The 21,773-nt window shown below is 36.4% G+C and overlaps 1 protein-coding gene across 3 annotated transcripts in view; it reads left to right on the top strand.

Annotated features, from left to right (window-relative positions):
• The window catches only part of MAPK10 (mitogen-activated protein kinase 10), a 165,123-nt gene that overhangs the window by 28,302 nt on the left and 115,048 nt on the right, over window positions 1–21,773 (top strand). For 2 of the 3 annotated variants that reach the window (XM_061191550.1, XM_061191551.1), the window contains exon 2: window positions 3,591–3,760. In XM_061191550.1, the coding sequence (XP_061047533.1) occupies window positions 3,591–3,760 (170 nt within the window). Of the gene's footprint in view, window positions 1–3,590; window positions 3,761–21,773 lie in introns of those variants that run through there. The other variant, XM_061191552.1, reaches the window with a different exon arrangement.

Below are 21,773 nucleotides of genomic sequence, written 5' to 3'. Positions count from 1 at the left end.
TCACAGATTTTACAATGATGATTTTTAATCTTACTGTGGGAAATTATATGCTTTCAAATGGATAAAAAAATCACTGAGTAACTTTTATTTCAGAAAATGTGTCAGGGCATTAGGTATTTCATTTGAATAGCTTTTATTTGTTTCTTTTTGACTGGGAATACTTTTGTAGCTAAAATTTTGCTCTTAGTCTAAGCTCTATGATTGTTTTAACCATTTTACCAAACTACCACCAAGTCTGTATACAACTTCCCCATTACATGAAAAGTCCTGCTCCAGATATGCACTGGGAAAAATTACAGGGTACTTCTCAGGTGTGTGAACAATTGCTGTGATGAAATGATATACTCCATTATAGCACTTGGCCAGCTGGTGACCTGTCCTGAGTACCAAGACTTCATTAGTTCTTGAGTCTGGAGCAACGGGTGTCTTTCAAATACTTGAATCTGAGATGTAGGGTAATCCTTGTCCTAACTAGGACTCTGGTTTCTAGTTTGTGTTTGCCATGAACAATGGAATTTGGCAATATGTAAATACACCAAGTGTGTGTTCCCTGATGCAGAAGCAGAAATATTATTTCTGCTGCATAATAAGTGTTTTACTTTCCAAATATCTCAGGCAGAGCTGTATGATCTGTTTCACAGGCTTCAGGCGGTCCTTCCACTCCAGTGTGTGATTCTCAATATGCATCAGAATACTTAGAAGCCTTATTAAAACAGAATGTTGGGCCCCAGAGTTCCTGATTTAATAGGTGTGGGGTGGGAGTGAGCAGTCTCATTTCCAACAAGTCTACAGGTGATGCTGATACTGATGGTCCAGGGAGCACACTGTGAGAATGATTTTCTAATGCTGCCTTTCTCAAAGTCAGATCCACAGATCCTCAAATCAGAATCACCTGGACTGCCTAGTAATCTCCAGATCCTCAGGACCTATGCTGATGACCTGAATCCAAATCTCCAAGGTGTTATGTCAGTGATTTGTATTTTATCAAGCTCCCCAGGTAGTCCAAATGCACACTCACATCTGAGGACCAGTTAGAGGGGAGGACTGGGCATATAGTTTGCCAGAGAAAACACAAATCAAGTCTCTTTCCAACATTACCAATTTTATACCATGACTTGGCATTCATGGTTGTTTTATACATAGTAGTTGGATGAATTAATGATAATGAATGAATGCAGGCAATTAGTTGCTACTCCCTGTTTGCTCCTAGCATCTTTTCTTTATTCTGCTATAAAATATATTTTCCATATTTTAACTACTTGCTTATTTTACTGCCTCCATCTAGATGGGGAACTTATCTTTTTTTGTATCGCCAGTGCCAGAAGTCTAGAACATAAAGGTCATTACATATGATTACTACATACATGCAATGCAGTTGGAATAGCGATGTTTCAGAGGTGAAGAGAATATGTGGGGAAAGGGAAATAGATTACTTAGGTTTGATGAGACTAGTGTGTGCTAAGAATTTTGTGGGTGGTCAGAAACTAGAGTAGTACAGGATGTGAAGTGTCAGAACATGACAAATGGCAAGTCGGGCACTTTGTACCAAATTAATCTTGACAGATGAAATTCATTTGTTAGTCTAGCTCCAGTTGCTTTTTTACCTTTCCTTGCCAAGGGAAAAAAATGACTTTAGTAGGGTTAGTTTACTGATACATCAAAAAGTCTAGCGTAGAAATGGACTATGGTGTAGAGAACACTTCCTGATACTGTAGTTGAAATAAAGGATCGTTATAATGTTCTTGTTTCTGCTATTGTCCACAGCCATTGTCTAAATTCTAAACCCTGTTTAGTCTCCATGAATGGGCTCACAATGCCCTGATTCTTAATAGTGTTGTTTAATTTCCGGCTCTGTACTTCATAGACTGCCTCCTGGATTTCAGACCTCTCATGATTGTATTTGTGAATTACCTGAATTTTCAGTCTCCATCCAAACAACCTAGATTCCTAATTTATAGTCCACTCTGTTCTTTGAGGTCTGTGTGCATTTGTACTGGATTGTTGCTAGCGTATGTCTCCCAGTCATAGGCTGGTGCCTGTCACGACTATTCTGTTCCCAAGCCCATCTGGGGTCTTAAGGTTCTTGTACTAGATTCGTAGGTTTTGTCACCCTTGTCCACAAAGTCCCCATTGTATTCTCCTCATTACTAATGCTGCCTGTCTCTCATCCAAGAGCATACAGGGCAAATCAGTTTGTACTCCCATTTCAATTTTTTTAATTAGAAATGAAATGCCAAAAATGTCTAAGGAAATGACTTTATTACCAACTACAGGTCCAGAGCTTAAGGAGGTTTAAATCTTCTTTCAGATTATGTGAGAATTAGATTTTTGGAGGTCAGTATATATTAAAACCATACAAAGACCTTTAGTTTAGATTCTGGGCTCAGAATATTAAAGCCAGTTTTGCTTTGTATTTTACTAATTAAAGCTTTGACATACTCAAAAGATGTAAGTATGTAATTATTCATTGTGTGGGAATGTCCCACTCATTGCAGGACAACTAGCATTGGTCAATAAGCCACATCTTCTATTATTGTGGCACACCCAAACATGCCCACAGGTCTCCCAAATGCCTGCTAAGGGTTAGCATCACATCTAAAGAGAACCACTGGTTTAGACTATTCAATTTTCAAGTGCTGGAACTGGGAAGGAAACCACAGAGCATGTGAGTGCTCAAAACCTGAACAAAATCAGCAAGAAAGAGACGAATGACTATTGGGTAAACATCTGCCAGTGTGTGCCACAAGGAAAAGGCTAGATAGTATTCTGTAAGTTTCCTTCTCACTACAGAATCCAAACTATTTAATGTCATAAAAAGCAATGTAAGATCATTTATGGGTAAATAATAATCATGGATAATGGATACTTACATTATATATATTCATAAATCATGATTCAAAATAGCAATTTCTTCAATTGTTAAATATAATTAATAGAACTTCTCTTATTGATAAACAAAAGATATAGCAATTGAGATACTTAAAATCTAAGCTGGCAATAAATAAAAAAGCTGTCATGTGGCATTTTAGAACAGTGTTAGTGACTAAAATTTTTCAATGTTTAATGCAGTAGCATTTTTGGTATTATTGAGAGCAAATGAAGTCAACACTATTTAATTCAAATTTGCCTAATTAAAACTATGCATTATTTTATATCTCAGTTCTTTCTGAGAAAAGGATGTAGATACATTCTTTCATTCTTCCTCATATGGCTGTTATAACAGATGATCAGGGATCACCTCTGAAGTACCTAACATAGTCTCTGAGGCCAGTATATGTTCAATAGGTGTTTGCTGCATAAATAAATGGTTTTAATGAAATATTTCAGAAAAGATGATGCAGATCTTAGAATATTTTATCATAAATAGTTTTAATATTGAAAACGAATTTTTCTTTGCATTTTTTCTAAGATATTTTACTCCAGGTTATCTTACATGGACTAATATATATATTTTTTTCTGTGTTAAATGCAGGTTTATATAATGACTACAGATGACAAAGTATTAGTAATCATTGAAAGAACAGGCTTTTCTGTATCTCATTGTCATTCTGGTTTTTCTCGTCTCAAGTTTTTGTTGTTCTTTTTCACAGGGATTCGATAAACAAGTGGATGTGTCATATATTGCCAAACATTACAACATGAGCAAAAGCAAAGTTGACAACCAGTTCTACAGCGTGGAAGTGGGAGACTCAACCTTCACAGTTCTCAAGCGCTACCAGAATCTAAAGCCTATTGGCTCTGGGGCTCAGGGAATAGTTTGGTAAGTGGGATGGATTTAACTTCTATTTTTAGAAGGAACATGCTCTATGTGTTGACTACATACACAACACAAACACACAAACACAAATAAATAGCATGACTTGAGGGGGAAAAATCCATTCTACCAAAGAAAAATAAATTTATGAGCCTTATTAGTAATTTACTAACCATTGCCTAACAATATGTACATCTTTGCTTGTGACTAGTTTTTCTAGTCACAAAAAAATCCATTATGCAACAACCATAGAGAAACCAAGAAAACCAGAGGTTTTCTAGCTGTTGCTAAAGCATTTAGAAAATTTTATTTGGATGTTTTCACAGCAAGAAATGAGGGAATATGTGTTCAGATAACCAGCAAGTAAAATTCCCTACAGTCTGAACAAGTATAAATGAGATCTCAAATGTTCCAGTGACTTTTAAAGTTCAATGTTTAAAATTCAGTTGCCTATTAGAAAAAGTGGCATTTAAAAAAAATGTTTGTTGAATATTTCCAAAATGGAAAGATTCTGGGCTCCTTAGTAACTACTCTTTTATGACATTTTGAGTGGCAAATTGAAATGATGACAAATCAGGATCTGACTTACCTGTTATAAAACTCTTGCAAAAGTGATGATAGATTGATAAGGATTTTTTTAAAGGTAGTTTTAACTTGCAATTTAGCAACCAAATGTATTTAGTATGAACTTATTAGTATAATAATTTTCAGTTTGGTGGCTCACAACTATAAAAATTTAGGGCATGAACTATAAGGATACACGTATATTTATATTTATTTATAAAGGATTTACTTATAACAATATATTCGTTATGTGAATTACTGCTAAATTAATAATATCCATTTAAAAACAAAAACATCCCTTTTAAGAGATGAGATGAAGTTGAAATTAACATAATTTAAAAATAGATTTTGTTTTAAAACTCCCTTTTTCCACTCATTTGAGTTTTCTTTTTTTTCTTTTTTGGTGAAAGAAATCTAACAGGGTACAATTATTTTTCAAACCTTCATTTTATATTTCATAAGATGATTCTAAAATCTGGTTCACTTCATTTTTAAACATTTTTTTGTTTTTTTAAGACTATTTGTTTAGAGCAGTTTTAGGTTCACAGCAAAATGCATAGGAAGGTACAGAGATTTCCCATATATCCCCTGCCCACCTGCATACATAGTCTCCCCCAGTATCAACATCCCCCACAAGAGTGGTACATTTATTACAACTGATGAACCTACACTCACACATCATAATCAACGGAGCCCATAGTTTACATTAGGGTTCACTCTTGGTGTTTTACATTCTATGGGTTTGGACAAATGTAAAGTGACATGTATCCATTATTATGGTATCATACAGAGTATTTCCACTGCCCTAAAAATCCTATATACTCCACCTATTCATCCTTCTCCCTACCCCCAACCCCTGGCAACCATTGATCTTTTTATTGTTTCCATAGTTTGCCTTTTTCAGAATGCTGTATAGTTGGAATCAAACAGAATATAGTCTTTTCAGATTGGCTTCTTTCACTTAGTAATATGCATTTAAGTTCTCTTCATGTCTTTTCATGGATTAAAAGTTCACTGAATAGTATTCCATTTTCTGGGTGTACCTTAGTTTATTTATCCATTCATCTACTTTAGGACATCTTGGTTGTTTCTGAGTTTTGGCAATTATAAGTAAAGCTGCTTTAAACATTTGTGTGCAGATTTGTGTGGACATAAATTTTAACGATTCACTTCATATTGACAACTCGTTTTAAGTTCACTCTCAGTGCTTAGTCAATGCAAATGGTGGAAGTGCCTGGTTGGTGCACTACTAAATCATTTACTAGCACCTAAACCTCATTTATCAAATATACCAATGCTTTTATTGAAATTCACTTAGTAAATTTCAATCTTTCCTAATGTCAATCAGTAGTTGTTTTTGCAATTTGAAGATGGAACATTTTAATATTTTAAAATAATGGGCCAAACCTTTTATTTTGTAGATAAACAGCTAAGTAAATTTTTATTTTCAATGTTTATTTGTTTATTTATTATGGTGCAAGGATGCAGGTGAACCTCTTTGTGACACAAAATAATTTCAAGTTGTGGTAGGCGGAATAATGGTCCCTCAAAGATGCCCAGACCATAATCTCCAGAATTCTTGATATGTTATCTTATATGGCAAAATTTTTGACATATAACTTTAAGATTAAAGGCCTTAAAATGGGGCCATTATCCTGGAATATCCAGGTGGGACCTATCTAATCATATGAGTTCTTAAAAGTGGAAAGAAAGGCAGAAGAATGGGTCAGAGAGATGCAATGAGAGAGAAGGGTTAAGAGATTCAAAACATGAGAGGGACTTGCCTTATTGTTGCTGGTTTTGAAGATAGAGGAAAAGTGTCACGAGACAAGGAATGGGGTGGCTTCTAGAAGCTGGGAATGACCCTCAGCTGCCAATTAGCAAGAAAATGGAGACGACAGTCATACAACCATGAGGAATTGAAATTTGCCAGCAAACCCAAATGAGCAAGGAAACATATTGTCCTCTAGCACCTCCAGAAAGGAACTCAGCCTGCTGATATCTTGACTTTAGCCCCATGAGACTCATGTAGGACTTCTGACCTAAAGAACTGCAAGATAATAAATTTATGTTGTTTGAGCAGCTAAGCTTGTGGTGATTTGCTGTGGCATTAATACTAATACACATAGTATAGTAAAGATTCTATTATTAAGATGATTGCTATTCTTCAAAAACCTGGCACACTGAACTATAGTGTTGTCAAAGGAAGGAGTTCAGGGTGTCTCTGTCAACCCTCCCCAAACTGTGAAATTCCCTTTTTCCTTCCAAGTTGCATCTTTTACCCTAGGTTATATGTGACCAATGCTAAGAGGATAAAGTGTGTTTGGGAGAGACCAATAATAATTATTAGTAAGGTTTAATTTATTTTCTAGATTACAAGATATGTTTATATTTTCTTCTGCATTCTACTGGATGGCTTGAATACCACTTGGAGAGTGGGAACCCTGTTTAAGAGGTCACTGCATTCATGAAGAACTTTCAAAGAGAAATAGAAAATAAAACAAAACCAAAAATTCTTATGAAGGAGGAGAGATAGGAGATGGAGAAAACAGTGATTCCTAGCTACCTTTTTTAAATGGAAAATTGTAGAACATGAGAAAGTTTTTCTAAAATCCTCAGTTTGGATGCTCAAATATTCATTGGAATTGATTCATTTTCTTTCAGATAAAACTGTCACGAAAATGAGAACTACTAATAAAAGGAAGTTGATAGACTTTAATGATTCAAAAATAGGCCCAAAGCAACATTTTGCTTAAGAAGTTAACAGATTGTCCCAGAAAGATTTGAAAATCTACTAGTACTAATAATTTTGTAGTATGTTTTATAGGGCATATTGGGCTTCTATTTCTCCTTGTGCAGGATGGATATCTCATACAAGGTCTTAGGTATAGTAACTGAAATAAACTCCAGTAAATAAAATGTCCTTGAGCAAAATTTTTACTCCAGGCTTACAACAAATTTATCAGCAAATTTGTCAGTAAAAGGACACCTGAATTCCAAAATGTTAGCCTTGGAGTTTCCTGGGATTATTATTAGTCTTTTAGTCAGTAGCTGAGGGAAATAAAACTAGCAAAGATGAAGATGAAGGGGCAGAAATGGGATGGCATGTTCCTCTACCTCATCTTCAGTCTGCCACTCTACCACGGGCACAGATGCCACAATTCCAGCACATTCCTTCCTGGACATGAATATAGTTGTCTCTTCCTCAACCTAACTTTGAGTTATCTTTGTTTACTTATCATAACCTGGGTTTGTAATGTACTATTTTTCTTGAAGATCTATTTTTGTAGTAATTTGTCCTCTCTATCAACCTGCCTTATATTTAATTTCCTTCCTATTGCCTTTTGTCAATGGTGAGTTCATCCACTTCTCTCGCACTGAACACGCATCCATCCCCCAGCATGCTTGTAAAATCCACACCTTTCCTCTGTTCATGAAAACTCAGATTTGCATATTTTGAACGTCCCACACAATCCTGAGTATAGTAATTGGGAGAAATGGAAACTCAGTATCTGGGGCACTCAGAAGGAGGTGGAGGGCAGACAATGTGAAACAGATGATTTATTTATTTTACTTTATTTTCTTTAGAGCAGGAATAAGACATGAATGAACCAGTTCCAAAAGAGATACTCATCAGCAATTCTTTTATTTTGGCATATATTACTATAAAATTCTGTGTGCGTTTATTAGAAGGATTTTTACTTTTCAAGTATAATTGTTGATATATTGGTGCTTATGTCACAGAATCTCCATCCTCCTAACTTGTTTGAAATGGATTCTCATTTCTCCTGTTCCAGTTACCTTAAACTTGTTATTGGTTTCTTACACTTTGTTTCCTCTCTTTGGATGGCTTCACTGCTTACTTTTTATCAAGAAAACAAATAGGCAATACTAATATATCTTCAAAAAGAATTCACCATTATCATGCTATTTTTTCATTCACCATGGATGATAGACCAACTATATCAGTATTAAGAATCATTAAATAAAATCTAATATGAAATCTTTTGCAATAAGTAAAAAATTTATTTCTACCGCTGAGGAAAAAATGAATATTATCCATTGAAACAAAAAGAAACAATGATTGTTCTCCTTCTCCATGTGAACAAAGAAGTCCTCTATAGTTTCCTAGGTAGGGAATTGTAAAGTGATCTATAAAATGTGTTTTTAACAACAGTAGTCAGGAGTCAGATGAACAAATCATTTCAGAGCATTTTTCTGATCATCAGAAGAGGATCTCACTAGCATTGTTTCTACTACAAGCTTCAGAACAAAAAAAGAATGTAGGAAGAAATCAACAGCAGGGAGTTCATTACCTTCTCTTACTTCCATCCTGCTGCTGCTTGCCAAGCCAAGAAACATTTCTATTTTCTCAATTCTTTCTCCAAAGATGATTTAAACTGACAGTGAAAGTGGTGGCAAAATTCGACGACCAAGTTTAGCAGAGAAAACTTGCAAAGTTTGGTCACCCCTTAACTGAAAAGAGCTGATTGCACAGTTTTAAACGACAGGACGTAAAACCATATTCTTTCTTTCTTGGGCTTGTTCTCTTTGTCATCTACATGTAATTAACTTGTAAGCAGTCCCAATCCAATTTTGCAAGGTGATCTTTTACAAGATATTTATGTCAAAGATGTAAGCTTAATACTGAAAAAGCGTAGATTTGTAGTGGATTATTGTAAAAAATCTGTACCTGGAAAATTAAATATTTAGAAATAAGATGCTATATACTGTGTATTAACTAAACATTCCTAAAATTCCAGTTAGAGTAAGATGATATAGAAGTAGAAATAATTGTAGTCGTAAGATGCCCTGGAAATAATGCAGTGAATTAATCTATCTTAAATTAGATATATATTCATATATGTATATACAAAATAAATGTATAACAAATACATAATTTATAATATATTACATATGTATACATAATTTATATACATACTAACCCAATGGATTAGTTTATCTTAATTGAATTTATATGCTATATATTTTACACACATGTATTTTATGTATATAGGATATAAATTATTTTGTTTTTCACAAAAATTAAAAAAACCATTTCTGGTGAATGTCCTTCAACCAGTGGTCTGTAGCAACAAGCTCCTATGCAGATAAACAATCTAAGATTTAAATTGCCAGTCATGTTCAGCAGAACCTTGGGTGTTCACATATTCTTATTCCATCACCTTCCTTTGATAAGTGGATATTGGTGAGTATGGTGAGCCTGCCTAGCAATGTCCTATTAGCCAGGTCAAGTTAAATGTTAGACAGACTGAAGAGAAGTCTTGAGTTCCTGTACCTGTGGTTTTTTTTTTTTTTCTATTTAATATGGGTGTGATCTACATTGAAGGAGGGCAGGGATAGAAAACATTCTATAAGAAACATTGTGATCCAGGAAACTTAGTTATAGCATTTTATCTAGTGGGCCCTTCCTTGGCTCAGCATCTGAAACTGCAGCTATATTATCTTTGTACATATGTATACATATGTGTTTGAATCTTGTTTACTCCCAAATAGGATTGAAAGTGATGGAAAAAGATAGATGTGACTTAGTATGCACCTAACATAAGGGATTTGAGGGAAGATGGTAACCGTATCCCTCGGAGTAGAGTCTCCTTAAGGGTAATGATATGGGATAAAGCATATAGTCTAAGTTGTTGACTGAAGGGGTAGAAGGAAAGGGGTTTTCTTTGTGGTTTGTTTTGCTTTTGTTTTTTAAAATGTGGAACATAGTTTGAATCTTTGCCTTCCTATTTCCACATAGTACTAGTGAGTAGAAATACTCTGGGTAAGCCAGAGCGCTCATCAAAAACCAAAACAAACACAACAATCCAACAGAACCAAGAGCCAACCCCCCAAAATCTCTGAATTTGTTCAAATGCTCAAAATAATTACTGATAATAGTGCCAAGTCAAGAGACGTTAGTAGAACAATCACCATCCATGGAATCTTCTTCAAATAATAATAGCTTCTATATGCTTTAAAAAATGGTTTATGGAAAGTCCCCCCTTTTTAATGTGCTCATTTTCATTTCCAAAAAAAGACATTATTGACTCACTGATGCTTTTAGCCCCTTTTCTCATCTTGGTGATGAATTGGAGCTATTCTATCTAGACTCTGATTTAATCACCCTTGAAGTAATGGCACACATTTACAAAATGACTGGCAAAGGTTAGGAGATATCTGTAGATATACACCAAAACAAAAGAGTTTGAACCTTGGCCATGTTAGGGTATATGATGGAAAGATAGTCAATATCTATTTATTGCTGATTAAGATTGGGAGGGAAATTAATTAAGTAAATTATCTGAATTCTGTAAAATATTTGCACATTTAAATATTACTGATTCAATTACAGATACTTTAAGATACCTTATATTATCATGTTCAGTCATTATAGTTATAGATATACTTACACCTTAGAATAATTGAATTTCCCATTGTGCTTTATCAATGATAGTATTTAACATTCAGTCTTTCAGAACCTTGGTTTACTCATCTGTAAAATGGAGATATCAGTATCTTGCAGTACTCAAAAAGTATAATACAAACTATATATATGAAATTGCCTTATAAATCTGGTATTGTCATGAATTTTAGTAGATTCAAGGAAGGTAGACTTAATGTTACTCTTTTATATCAATGGAAAATTGCAAAAGGTCAACATGTGTAACCCAAGAAGATGGCTGATTGTAACAGTTGCTTATTCTTCAGACTGTGCATATTGTTTGCATATTGTAGTTGAGAATATGAGTTTTAAAAAATAACTTACCTAATGCTCCCTGATCTTGAGTCCAGAAAAGAAGCATCTGAACCTTTTCATTCCTATCTTTCAATCTGAGTTTCAGTTAACCTAGGATATTTACAATATTTATACAAGTTTTAAATATTAGTTTTTAAATTTGCAACATGGCTACACACACGCAGCTAACCATCTTTAAGCACAGAATTTGGATAGAAGAGTTTTATGGTAATGATGTTGATGGTACAAAGAGAGATGGTGAGATCATCCAGAGGGTGATCAGACTTCCTGAATAATACAAGAGACCTGATCAGTGGGTCCTGAATGATGATTTTATTTTGTTTCTGGAAACTTCCATGATCCTGTGGTGCATTTCTCTTCCTAGAGTTCCTAACGAGCCATTACGCTAAATGATGCAGCTTTACTCACACGTTTCCATTTAGCCTCTGACCAGGGGCCATGATTACTGTCTGATCCACATCTGGAATATCAGCACATTTTGTAACCTTGTTATTTTCCATTAATTTTACAATTTAGACCCTTTATTACAAACTTATTTTTTATTTTTTTAATTAAAAAATTTTCAATTATGGTTTACTACAAGATATTGAATATAGTTCCCTGTGTGTGTATGTTTTTAATTTCAACCTTCTTGATATAAGGAGCATTGAGCTTCAAATATTGCCTTTTGTATTGGTAAGACGGTTGAGGCTGTAATGGTCCAGTGTAATAAGACAGAATAAGACACTGTATTCTCCTTCCATATTTCACTGTTATTCTTGGCCCTGTTGCATAGCACAAGCCCCGAATATTTACTTACTGTATTACTTGATTGGTGATTAAGACTTGTAAATATCACCTTTTTTCCTTCACAGAGAAAATGTGGCTCTGAGTAACCATGGGTAGTTTAGTAGCAGTATGTTTACAGGGGAAAAAATTATATAAATTCCATACTTCTGTTTGTTAACCATAAGGTATGTATGTGTTCATCAATGCAATAACTGATGCTGAAGGGGTTGGTTGTATATAATATTAAAAACTATATTTGGTTTTGCAATGTATTATGGACATTTATTCTGAACTCTGTCTTTCTTTAGTAAATTTGTAATCAATTTATATCATTGTAGTTAAAATTGACAGCAAGAGTTTGTAGCCCAGAAGCATTTTTGTTGGCAGAAGGGAAAAATAGTCATTTAAATTCCATAGATAATTATTCACTTATCGATGACTGAGTCTTCTCTGTAAATCAGTTATTGATGTAAGTGCTAATGTCCTTATCAGGAGAAATAATTAGTAAGTAAATTCTATTTTTTCAGTTTCGACTTCAATCCCAAAGATAAAAAGTTTGTGACACTAATTCTTATTTCTTTTAGGACCTGTCTTCTAGGGCAGCGGTCCCCAACCTTTTTGGCACCAGGGACCAGTTTCCTGGAAGACAATTTTTCCACCGATGGGGTTGGGGTGGAGGGAGGGGGCGTGGTTCAGGAGGTAATGCCAGCAATGGGGAGCAGCAGATGATGCTTCACTCGCTCGCCCGCGGCTCACCTCTTGCTGTGCAGCCCAGTTTCTAACAGGCCTCGGACTGGTACTGGGACCCCTGTTCTAGGGCATCAATAGGTACTTTTATTGCAAAAATAAAATTAGTTTATGCTTCATGAACTGTTTTGCCAGATGCATACATTCTGATTGTTAGGATTAAAGTGCATTCATGGTTATAATTTTTTAAAGAAACCTGAAACCCAAATATAAATACCTAAAGGCTTAATCCTGCACTATCCTGCATTTTGGGAAAGACAGCATTCCTCACGGAAAGGAGGCAATGTCTTCAGTTAAATTAAATTATGCTAAATAACAGATGGCAATTGCTGCTCCTCAGATTCCAGAAATCATTCTCATTTACTACTCTGAGACCTGTCCATTCTATCTGTAGATTAAGATGATTTAAAAAAAAGAAACAAAAGGAGAGCAGGTAGGTGATATAGATAGTGTAACTAAAAATACTAAGGCTTCGAGGAGCTTTTTATAAAGCTCAGAGGAAAGGTACTTGGCCCCTCTCTTCTACAGAGTCATGCTTCTGGCCCGTTACAGCATCATGTTCTGTTTATAGAGTCTGAGCTGTCTTGCTAATCATGGATTTGAACATAGAAGCTGAGGACAAAGGAAGACATCTTTTAGAAGTTCGAGTGACAGCCCTATCATCCCCTGTTTCTGCTCTCTATTCCTGGATTTGTTAAATTTATTTAAAATATTTGACCTTGTCAAGTGAATTTCACTTTACATGTCCAACGTTCTGAATCCAGCATAGAACCATTGCATTTAAGCTTTTTTGTATGATGGGGTTGTCAATCACCATCAGAGAGGGAATTTAGTCACTTCATTTAACATGGGGTTTCTTTTCTTTAAAGACATGTACTTAAGAGACCTCTTAGCTGTGCTCTTCTTCATCTATATTCACCTTTATTTTTTATCGTTAAAAATGTTTTCCACATTTTTAATATTTTAATATATCTATTCATAAAGTCAAGATTTTACTTCCAATCCAGGGACATACGATGCCAAATATATTTAAAATTTTTTTCTTTGGGCTCATCTGGGACCGGAAAATATGGCTGGGGAAGGTGTGCCCTGCACCAGGACACATGGATGGGGGAGTGTGTAGGGGCGGAAACCCAGGCTGCCCTTCACCTGCACAGCAGGGTGCCCGGGTCGGGGTGTTCCCTTTATCCTGAGGAGCTACGTTTTCCTAATTCACACATCACACCTGAGCTGCTATTGAATGAATGAACTTTAGATTTCAGGTGACTGAGAAACTCAATTTATCTAGCAAAAATACTAGTTGGAGAGTAACTAGTATGCAGTGGAAATCTAGTAAGTTTAGGATGTTAAATAATTCACTGGCACAGGAATGTAAGAAAATGGAAGGGAAGAGGGAGCCCAGGAAAATTAAAAGCCAAATTGTCACACGTTAACGCTATTCCTTCTCTCACCTCCTTTCTGTCCCTGTATCTCCTTAAAGACGTCAGTCTTTCAAGGCATCCCTGTTCTCTGAGTCTGTCATTCTCCTGCTGGATTAACGTATTTCCTATTTAGCCTGAAACCATGAAAATAATTTCACAGTCTCAGAGGCTCTCTGTTTTCTTACCACTCTATCTTCTGCAGCTCTCTGTTTTTTCCAAACCCTCATCCAGGGCAGCCCAACTGGCTGTTTTCTCTGTTCCTGCTGGAGCCTGAGCCCAGCTGGAGAAATCACATAATTATGCTGACTTCCTCCATTATAAGTTTATGAGCTTCATCCTCAGCCGGGCCCTTGTTGCTGCTTAGCAATCCTTTTACTTATGTGTCTCATCAGCCCCTTACCTCATTTCCCATGATAGCTGTTACAATCCTTTTATAACCTTAATTGCAAGCTCCTAATTCCACTTCACCCACCCTATTCTTTGCGGAAGTCTTGCTTCCTACTTCCTGGAGAAAACAGGTGGCCTCAGTCAGGCATGTGAGCTCTCAATTTCCCCTTCCACCTCCTAACTCTGTCTGCAGTCTTCCCTGCCCAGTTAGCTCCTCCATGAGGGGCTCTGGAGGCGGGCACCCACCAGTGTTCTTAATTCCATCCCCTGCCCCTGGGGTCTGTCAGTGGTTCTCTGTCTCACTTCAACTGTCTCTTCTCCAGTAGCTTCTTCTGCCCTGATGGTAGAAGACCTTCCACCCAATTCTTATGTAAAAAAAGTTATTTAGCATGTGCTTGCCCCTCAAGTTTGCCCCTCCTTGACTCTTTCCTTCATCATCAAACTTCTGGATAAAGTAGTCTGAATTTAGTGCTTCTGCATACTGTTTAAATTCTCATTTCATAGACAGTCCCAGTTCTATTACCATCATCCCTCTGATGGAGTAGGTTGCTGTGGAGAAGGCTATCATTGACCCCTAAATGGCTAATAATCGACTGACTTCTTTTTCAGCCACCATTTATTTACTTCCCTGTAACGTTTGGGAATATTAAGTATTCATTGACTTCTTCTCGAATGTCATCTTCCTTTGATTTTCAAGCTAGGAATTTTCAAAATCTGCCCTTTGTTTGGAATTGGATGAACTGGCCAGCACATGAAGGGCAGCATAACATAGTGGTTAAGAATGCAGACTCTGGAGCCAGACTGCCAGGTTGGGATCTTGGCTTACTCTTATCTGTGAGTGTCCTCAGTTACTTCATCTGAAGATGGGGCTAATAGAAATATGTATGTATAGAATTGTTGTTAAAACAAACTAAATTAGTTAATTCAGTGCTTGGCTTTAGTAAGTAGCCAATACATGTTAGTTTTCATTAGTGTTAGCTGGCCTGGGTCATGGCCATTTTCTGAGATTGGCTTGATAGAGAACTGTCTTTGATAGTTCAGTACTCAGCAAGATAGTTAAAGAATTCAATCCAAAGCTCCTGAAGGCAAGATTGGAATCAGGAGCCAGAGCAAAAATGAGCTAGAAAGGTGAGTACTAATTCTAACTCCTAACGAGAGGGAGATTCTAAATGAGAGATGGAGGCAAACATCAAGAACCAGTAGAGAACTAGATCAAAGTGGGAGAAATTTGGGAAGAATGGAATGAAACTAGGACAAGTGTCATGAATATTATTGGCTGGTGGGTGAGTGGTAGTGATGTTAAACTGGGTTGAAGCCAGCTGTTTCCTGGTTCCTTCCTACTTCTATAACCAAGAATTATCTGTCTCTTTTGTTGGTCATCTTTCTCTACGCTTCAAATATTTGTATGCTTTAAATGTTCTTCCGCCTTTGGCTTTTCATTTCCCTTCACAGTTCAACGCCTAATGTCTTCCACGTTTATATCATTCTGGCTACACCTTATCTCTTTTTTTTTTATTGACATAAAGGATGTTTCAATGAACTACTTCAAATATACATTTTTATTGAGGTATAATTGCCATATAGCAGTATATTAGTTTCAGGTATACAACATAGTGATTCTATATTTGTGTATATCGCGAAATGATCATCACAGTAAGTCTAGTTAACATCTGTCACCATACATAGTTCCAAAAAATTTTTTTCTTGCGAGGTGAATTTTAAGATCTACTCTCTTAACAACTTTCAAATATGCAATACAGGATTATTAACTATGGTTAAAAATGTAGGTCATCTATTCAGTGATCTGAGGAGCCAGGCTGATGAAGGCTCTGCCATATTCACCTTGTGGCATCTAAGGTCTCCAAACAGCGGAAGGGGGTAAAAGCATGGAGGAACTCTTATTGAACAGACCCAGAAGCGGTGTGCTTTCCTCTGTTTACAGTCCACTGGCCAGAGCTGTTACACGGCCACCCCTAACTGTTGAAGAGGCTGGAAATGTCATCTAGCCGAGTGCCCAAGAAGAGGAAGGGGACTAGGATTTGCAGTCCCTATTTTAAATGTCTATCACCCTTCTGAATCCAATGTCAGCACCTCTCTGATATGCTTCCACATCACCCTGTATTTTCTTTATCAATCATCATCACACTATTTTTATATTGTTTCTTTATAGTGTCTCATTTCCCACTAGACTATAAGCTCTTACAGGCAGAGACTGTCAAGCTTGCTCCCAACTGTGTCTCTAAAGCTTAGCACAGCCCTGGCTTAGAGCAGGCACTTAATAAGTATTTTCTGCTGTTAAACTTCCTGTTTTCTCTTCATCTCCTTTTCACTCCCCAGCTCACTGGAGTCCACTTCTTTGCACCCTGCTCTGTGGGAACTGCTTTCGCTAAGTTCCCAGTAACCAATTCCATAGACAGCAAGCACTCTTGGATCTCTGTCTTCTTCGGTTTTGCACTTGCCACTTCATTTTGGTACTCTCCTCTTGAAGGTTTACCTCTGAGTTTTTCAACTCTACCTTCTCAAATCTTATGTGGACTCCTTTTCCCTAAAATTGGCTTGCACGGGGGGCTCTTAAGTGTTAAGGGCTTGCGACCTTACAGATAAAGGAAAGAGTACATTTTTAAAAACAGGAAAGTCCGTGTACTCCATCAGAGAGGAAATGCTGGATGCTGGAGGTTGGGTGTGTGGAGAGGAAGAGTGAGAGAGAGAGAGAGAGAGGTCTAGAGAAGCAAGAGAAGAGGATAGAGACAGAGATGTAGAAACAGAAATAGCGAGAGAGAAACGGGAGACAGATGCACAAAAGGAAGAGGAAGAGTGGAGACGGAGAGACATAGGGACACAAAGAGGCCGTTGAGAGACACCCAAAGAACAGACAGAGACAGAGAGACTGAAGATACCAGAAAATGAAAACACATTTGTCAGAGAACAATTTCTGAGGAAGCAGGAAGATACTAATGGGATTAACTTTAAACAGAGGCAATAATTCTTCATGAAAGAGCAAAATTGAGAAAAATGCTTTTTCTTTCTTTTGTTTACAGAGAACTGTGTTTGATATATTGTGTAACATTTCTTCACTAACGTTGCTTTACTCTCAAATAGAGGTAGAGATTTGAATGGACAAAGAAGTCTTTTGACCATGCAGCTACATATGAAAAGGCAATTGAAAGGAAAAGTAGGACAAAAGAGAATACCATTAGTCACAGAGCAATTCTTATAAAATTGACACTTCACTGTGTCTTTGCTCTTTGAGGAGGATGAAACTTATTGGTTGAAGTGCCTTATCATTAATACCTTCTCTTTTGGTAAATATGGTAATAGGTAGGGAATAGAAACATAGACTCAGCTACCATGTCCATAGCAGACAACTTATCTAATGGTGTTCATAGATCTCTGCTTCTTTTATAGCTCATTATAAGTTTTTAACATCTATATTTACTTGTTTTGTCCTGGAAGCAAACATGAAGTTTCTAGATCAGAGGCAGAGTATTATTACTTACAACAACAACTGCATCAGTTACCTATGTCCCCTTCTCCCCTTTCAGGGCTATGCTATAAAAGCCAAATGTTATCCTGTACATGCAAAGGGGTTTTTACACTACCAAGAAGAAGAAATTATGAACCTCAGAGTTTGTACAGGAAATGCTACACAGCTACAGTCTCCTCCTTCTGAGAGGGAGGGAGGGAGGGGGAGAGAGAGAGAGAGAGATCTAACATCCCCAGTAGCAACAAATCTCCCGGAACAGAAAGGAAATGTCCCTATTTTACAGTCCATTGGAATGTAAAAGGATGGCTCTGCGTTTCACTTGCTTTGAAATATAAACACATTTTTCTCTGGACGTCTCTGTTTATTCACTCTTTAATTTCCAGGATTTGTGCTTTAACCAGGGTCCAGTTTTCTTTGCTCAGAAAGCCCTAATAATGCAGAAACACTAAAATACCTCTATGAAGTACATACTATTATTTACATTGATAATATAAAAGTCCAACCTTATAAAGAAATAACGTTTCTGGAATCAAATAACTTTGTAAAATGGCTATTTAAAAATGATTGTTTTGCCATTAAAAACATGCTTGTTTTTAACAGTCCTCATTTAACTAGAATGCAAGATCTTTTACTACTTTAATTAAATTAATTTATAAGTGCACATGATGTGGCTATATATATAAACTTATTATTTTGTGTGCATAAATAAAAATAACCCCTTTAAACACACCAGAAGAAAAGAGACCAGTGATTTGGTCCCTCTTTACAGGTATATTGCTAACTCCTGTCATATGAACTCAAAAATATTTATTAGTAATTTAGTTTGGGACACAATAATAGCACAAACAATGTGGTTGAGATTCAAAGTTATTTTCATCCAATTTAACATGCTTAGCACATGATAACTATTTTCCTTGGTTATCAAAAAGCATGTCAGAGGAGCTTAAACTTTTGCCCATATAAGACTTTTTAAAATATGAAATATATCTTTGGAGAATTGGAAGAATGTGCATTAATAAGATTGAAAGGGAAAGCTATTCTTTACTTTTGTTTCCATGTCTATTTCCTCGTAGTGCGATGATTTGCCTCAACGTCAGGACCCTCATGTATTTCATTGAATTCACGTATTTATTTATCACCTATTATGTTCCAGGCACCATGCTAGCTGCTGGACCTACTGTCATAAGGAAAAGTGGATATTTCCAAATTGTTGTCTAGTACATAGGATCCAGTTCTGTATATCTGTGTTAGATAGCATATACCTAAAGATACCCTAACAAAGATACACAAAGTATAGTGGCTTAAACACTGCTTTCTTCCATAAAAGTCTGAGCTGCTAAATGGTTCCAGGGGGTAGGGCAATTCTGTTTCACAAGGTGATCCTGAGATCCTGATGAATCTTAACAATGTTGTTCTTGCCTATATGGCCAAAGCCACTAGGGTCACATTCCAGTCTGTGGGAAGAAATGAAAAGCAAGTGGAAAGCAAGCAACTGAGGTACAAGGATACAACCCAGAAATTGTGTTTCGCTCTGTTCCCATCCATCATCCTAATCACAAGTTACATCTGGCTGCAAGGGAAGCTGGAAAGTATGTTTTTTGCTGAATACCATGTACTTATCTAAAGTAAGGAGGTTCTTATAACTATGAGAGGAAGAGGATGGATTTTAGAAGAACATTACTCTCTGAAATAGTCAGTCTTCAGTTTCTGGATCTGATGACTGATATCCAGTTCCTCTTCTTGTTCATCTGACTTTGACTTGTCGGCCCTGCTTCAAATCAGTGTGGGTTTTAGTTCTTGATCCCTCTAAGCTGTGTTCTAGCCAGCTGTATTATATGGATTAGGGCCAAGTGATTCTCAAGAATGCCACAATGTAACATAAATTACATGATAAATAAATGGATTAGTATCCTGCTAGTCTGATGCAATCACCCTGTCTCCTTCACCCTGTTTTCCTAAAATCTTCCACACTGTTTGGAACACAAGAGGCACTGAATGAATAATGAACAAATAAATGGCATGTAGTATAGTAGTGGCTCAACTTATGGTCCTATTTTTTCTTATTTTGTTTTTGTTCAACTCTGTGAATCACATTATTGGGGACAGGAAGAGAACCAGGCATAGGGCTTTGAATGTTTACGGTAAGAGTTATTGCTTGCATTTTTTTATCTTCTGTTCTATATTAACTATCCAAGATATTTGAGGACAATCATATACTTAAAACATGTGAAATTATAGAAAAGAAACATATCATCTAACTGCCTATTTTACAGATAGAAAACTGGGGCTTAGATAGAGAAACATTTGCCAGTTGTCATATGTTATTTATATTAGAGCCTTTTGATTTTCAATTCCTTGTTCTTTTTAATATCACATCGATCCATTGATTCTGAACTTTTAAGTGCCTGATAACTGGCAGGCACACAAAGGCTCATACTCTGAGGCTCATACTCAAATCAGCTGCCTCTAAACCAAGTGCACCTTCTTCATCTTTAGTAGTCCTCAAAGTGTGGTCCCTTGGCCTGCAATATCAGCATCCAACCTCCTGGGAACTTGTTTGAAATGCAAATTCTTGTGTTTCACCCCAGACCCAGGAACTCAGAAACTCTGAGGCCCCAGCCCAGCAAAGTGGGTTTTAACAAGCTCTGCAGGTGATTCTGATGCTCACTCAAGTTTCAGAGCCACTATCCTGCTTTGACAGGACAGCACACAGCATATATTAAGACATTATATGGTATAGACACCCAACACCAAAGCTACCAATTATTGAGTGCCTATGATATGCCATTCTCTGTGTAGATACTCTATGTATCTAGTCTCATTTAATCGTCACAACAGACTGGCAAAATTGTTAATATCATCAGTATTTCATAAATGAGGAACTAAGGCTTAGTGAGGTTAAGTTGCCCCCTAACCCACACACCCAAACTCAGACAGTGGGAGGGATGAGGTTTTTTTGTGTGTTTTTTTTCCCACATAATTTTATTTTTTTGGACAATTTTTTTTATTTTTTTAAATATTTATTTATTTATTTTTGGCTGCTTTGGGTCTTTGTTGCTGCACACGGGCTTTCTCTAGTTGTGGTGAGCTCATATTGTCTAACTCCAATGACCATGTGTCTTCTAAAGCACTGTTTTAAAATATATATATATGAATAATTTATTCATTGAGCGTTATGGAAAATAAGAATATTTGATATTTGAAACACAAAGTTTTCAGGACCATGAACTGCTTTCAATTTTCCTCTAGTTATAATGTGTTCCTTAAGATGCTGCTTCGAATTTTAACAGCCTTCTTTTGGTTGGTATTGCTGCTATATACAAAATAATATTTTGCCACAAAAACTTGTCAACTTTCTTTAAGTAATTTGCCTCCTCTGTTTTTGCTGTTTGTAGAACTTGGTGAGTGGTCTGGTAGAGACAGGTGTGGAACCTTCACAGTTGATGTTTCTCCCAGAAGGCACTGCTTGAGACTTGCCTCATGACCCTTAAGAAATGGGCTTCATCCTGAGTATGTCCGAGAGTCTACATGGCCAGAAATATCCTAGTTTCTCCAAATGAAGGGAGACTTGACTCTGAAATATATTAAATACTCTTTATCCTGTAGTTCATCATTCCCAAATGACTGGGGGACCAGTTGACCTGTCTCTTCTCAAACAGTTATTGATACACAGAGATACCTGAATGTGTAGAGTATAGATGGTGAAACCTTAATACACTTTCTTACTTGACCTTTTACTTTTGGAGAGAGTGAGTCATGAATAAACATCGCCCCTTAATAATTTACCTAAAGTGAGTGGCTCTGGTTAGTGCTAAGAGGAAACTCTGGAGACTGTTTCTGTAGAGAAGTAGGATTTTTCCAGAGAAGCAGGATATATGTATATCT

The sequence above is a fragment of the Eubalaena glacialis genome, chromosome 5 (genome assembly GCF_028564815.1).
Source record: "Eubalaena glacialis isolate mEubGla1 chromosome 5, mEubGla1.1.hap2.+ XY, whole genome shotgun sequence".
NCBI classification, from domain to species: Eukaryota; Metazoa; Chordata; class Mammalia; order Artiodactyla; family Balaenidae; genus Eubalaena; species Eubalaena glacialis.
The sequence above is the reverse complement of the archived record's forward strand: the minus strand, read 5'-3'. Positions and strand labels throughout refer to the sequence as shown.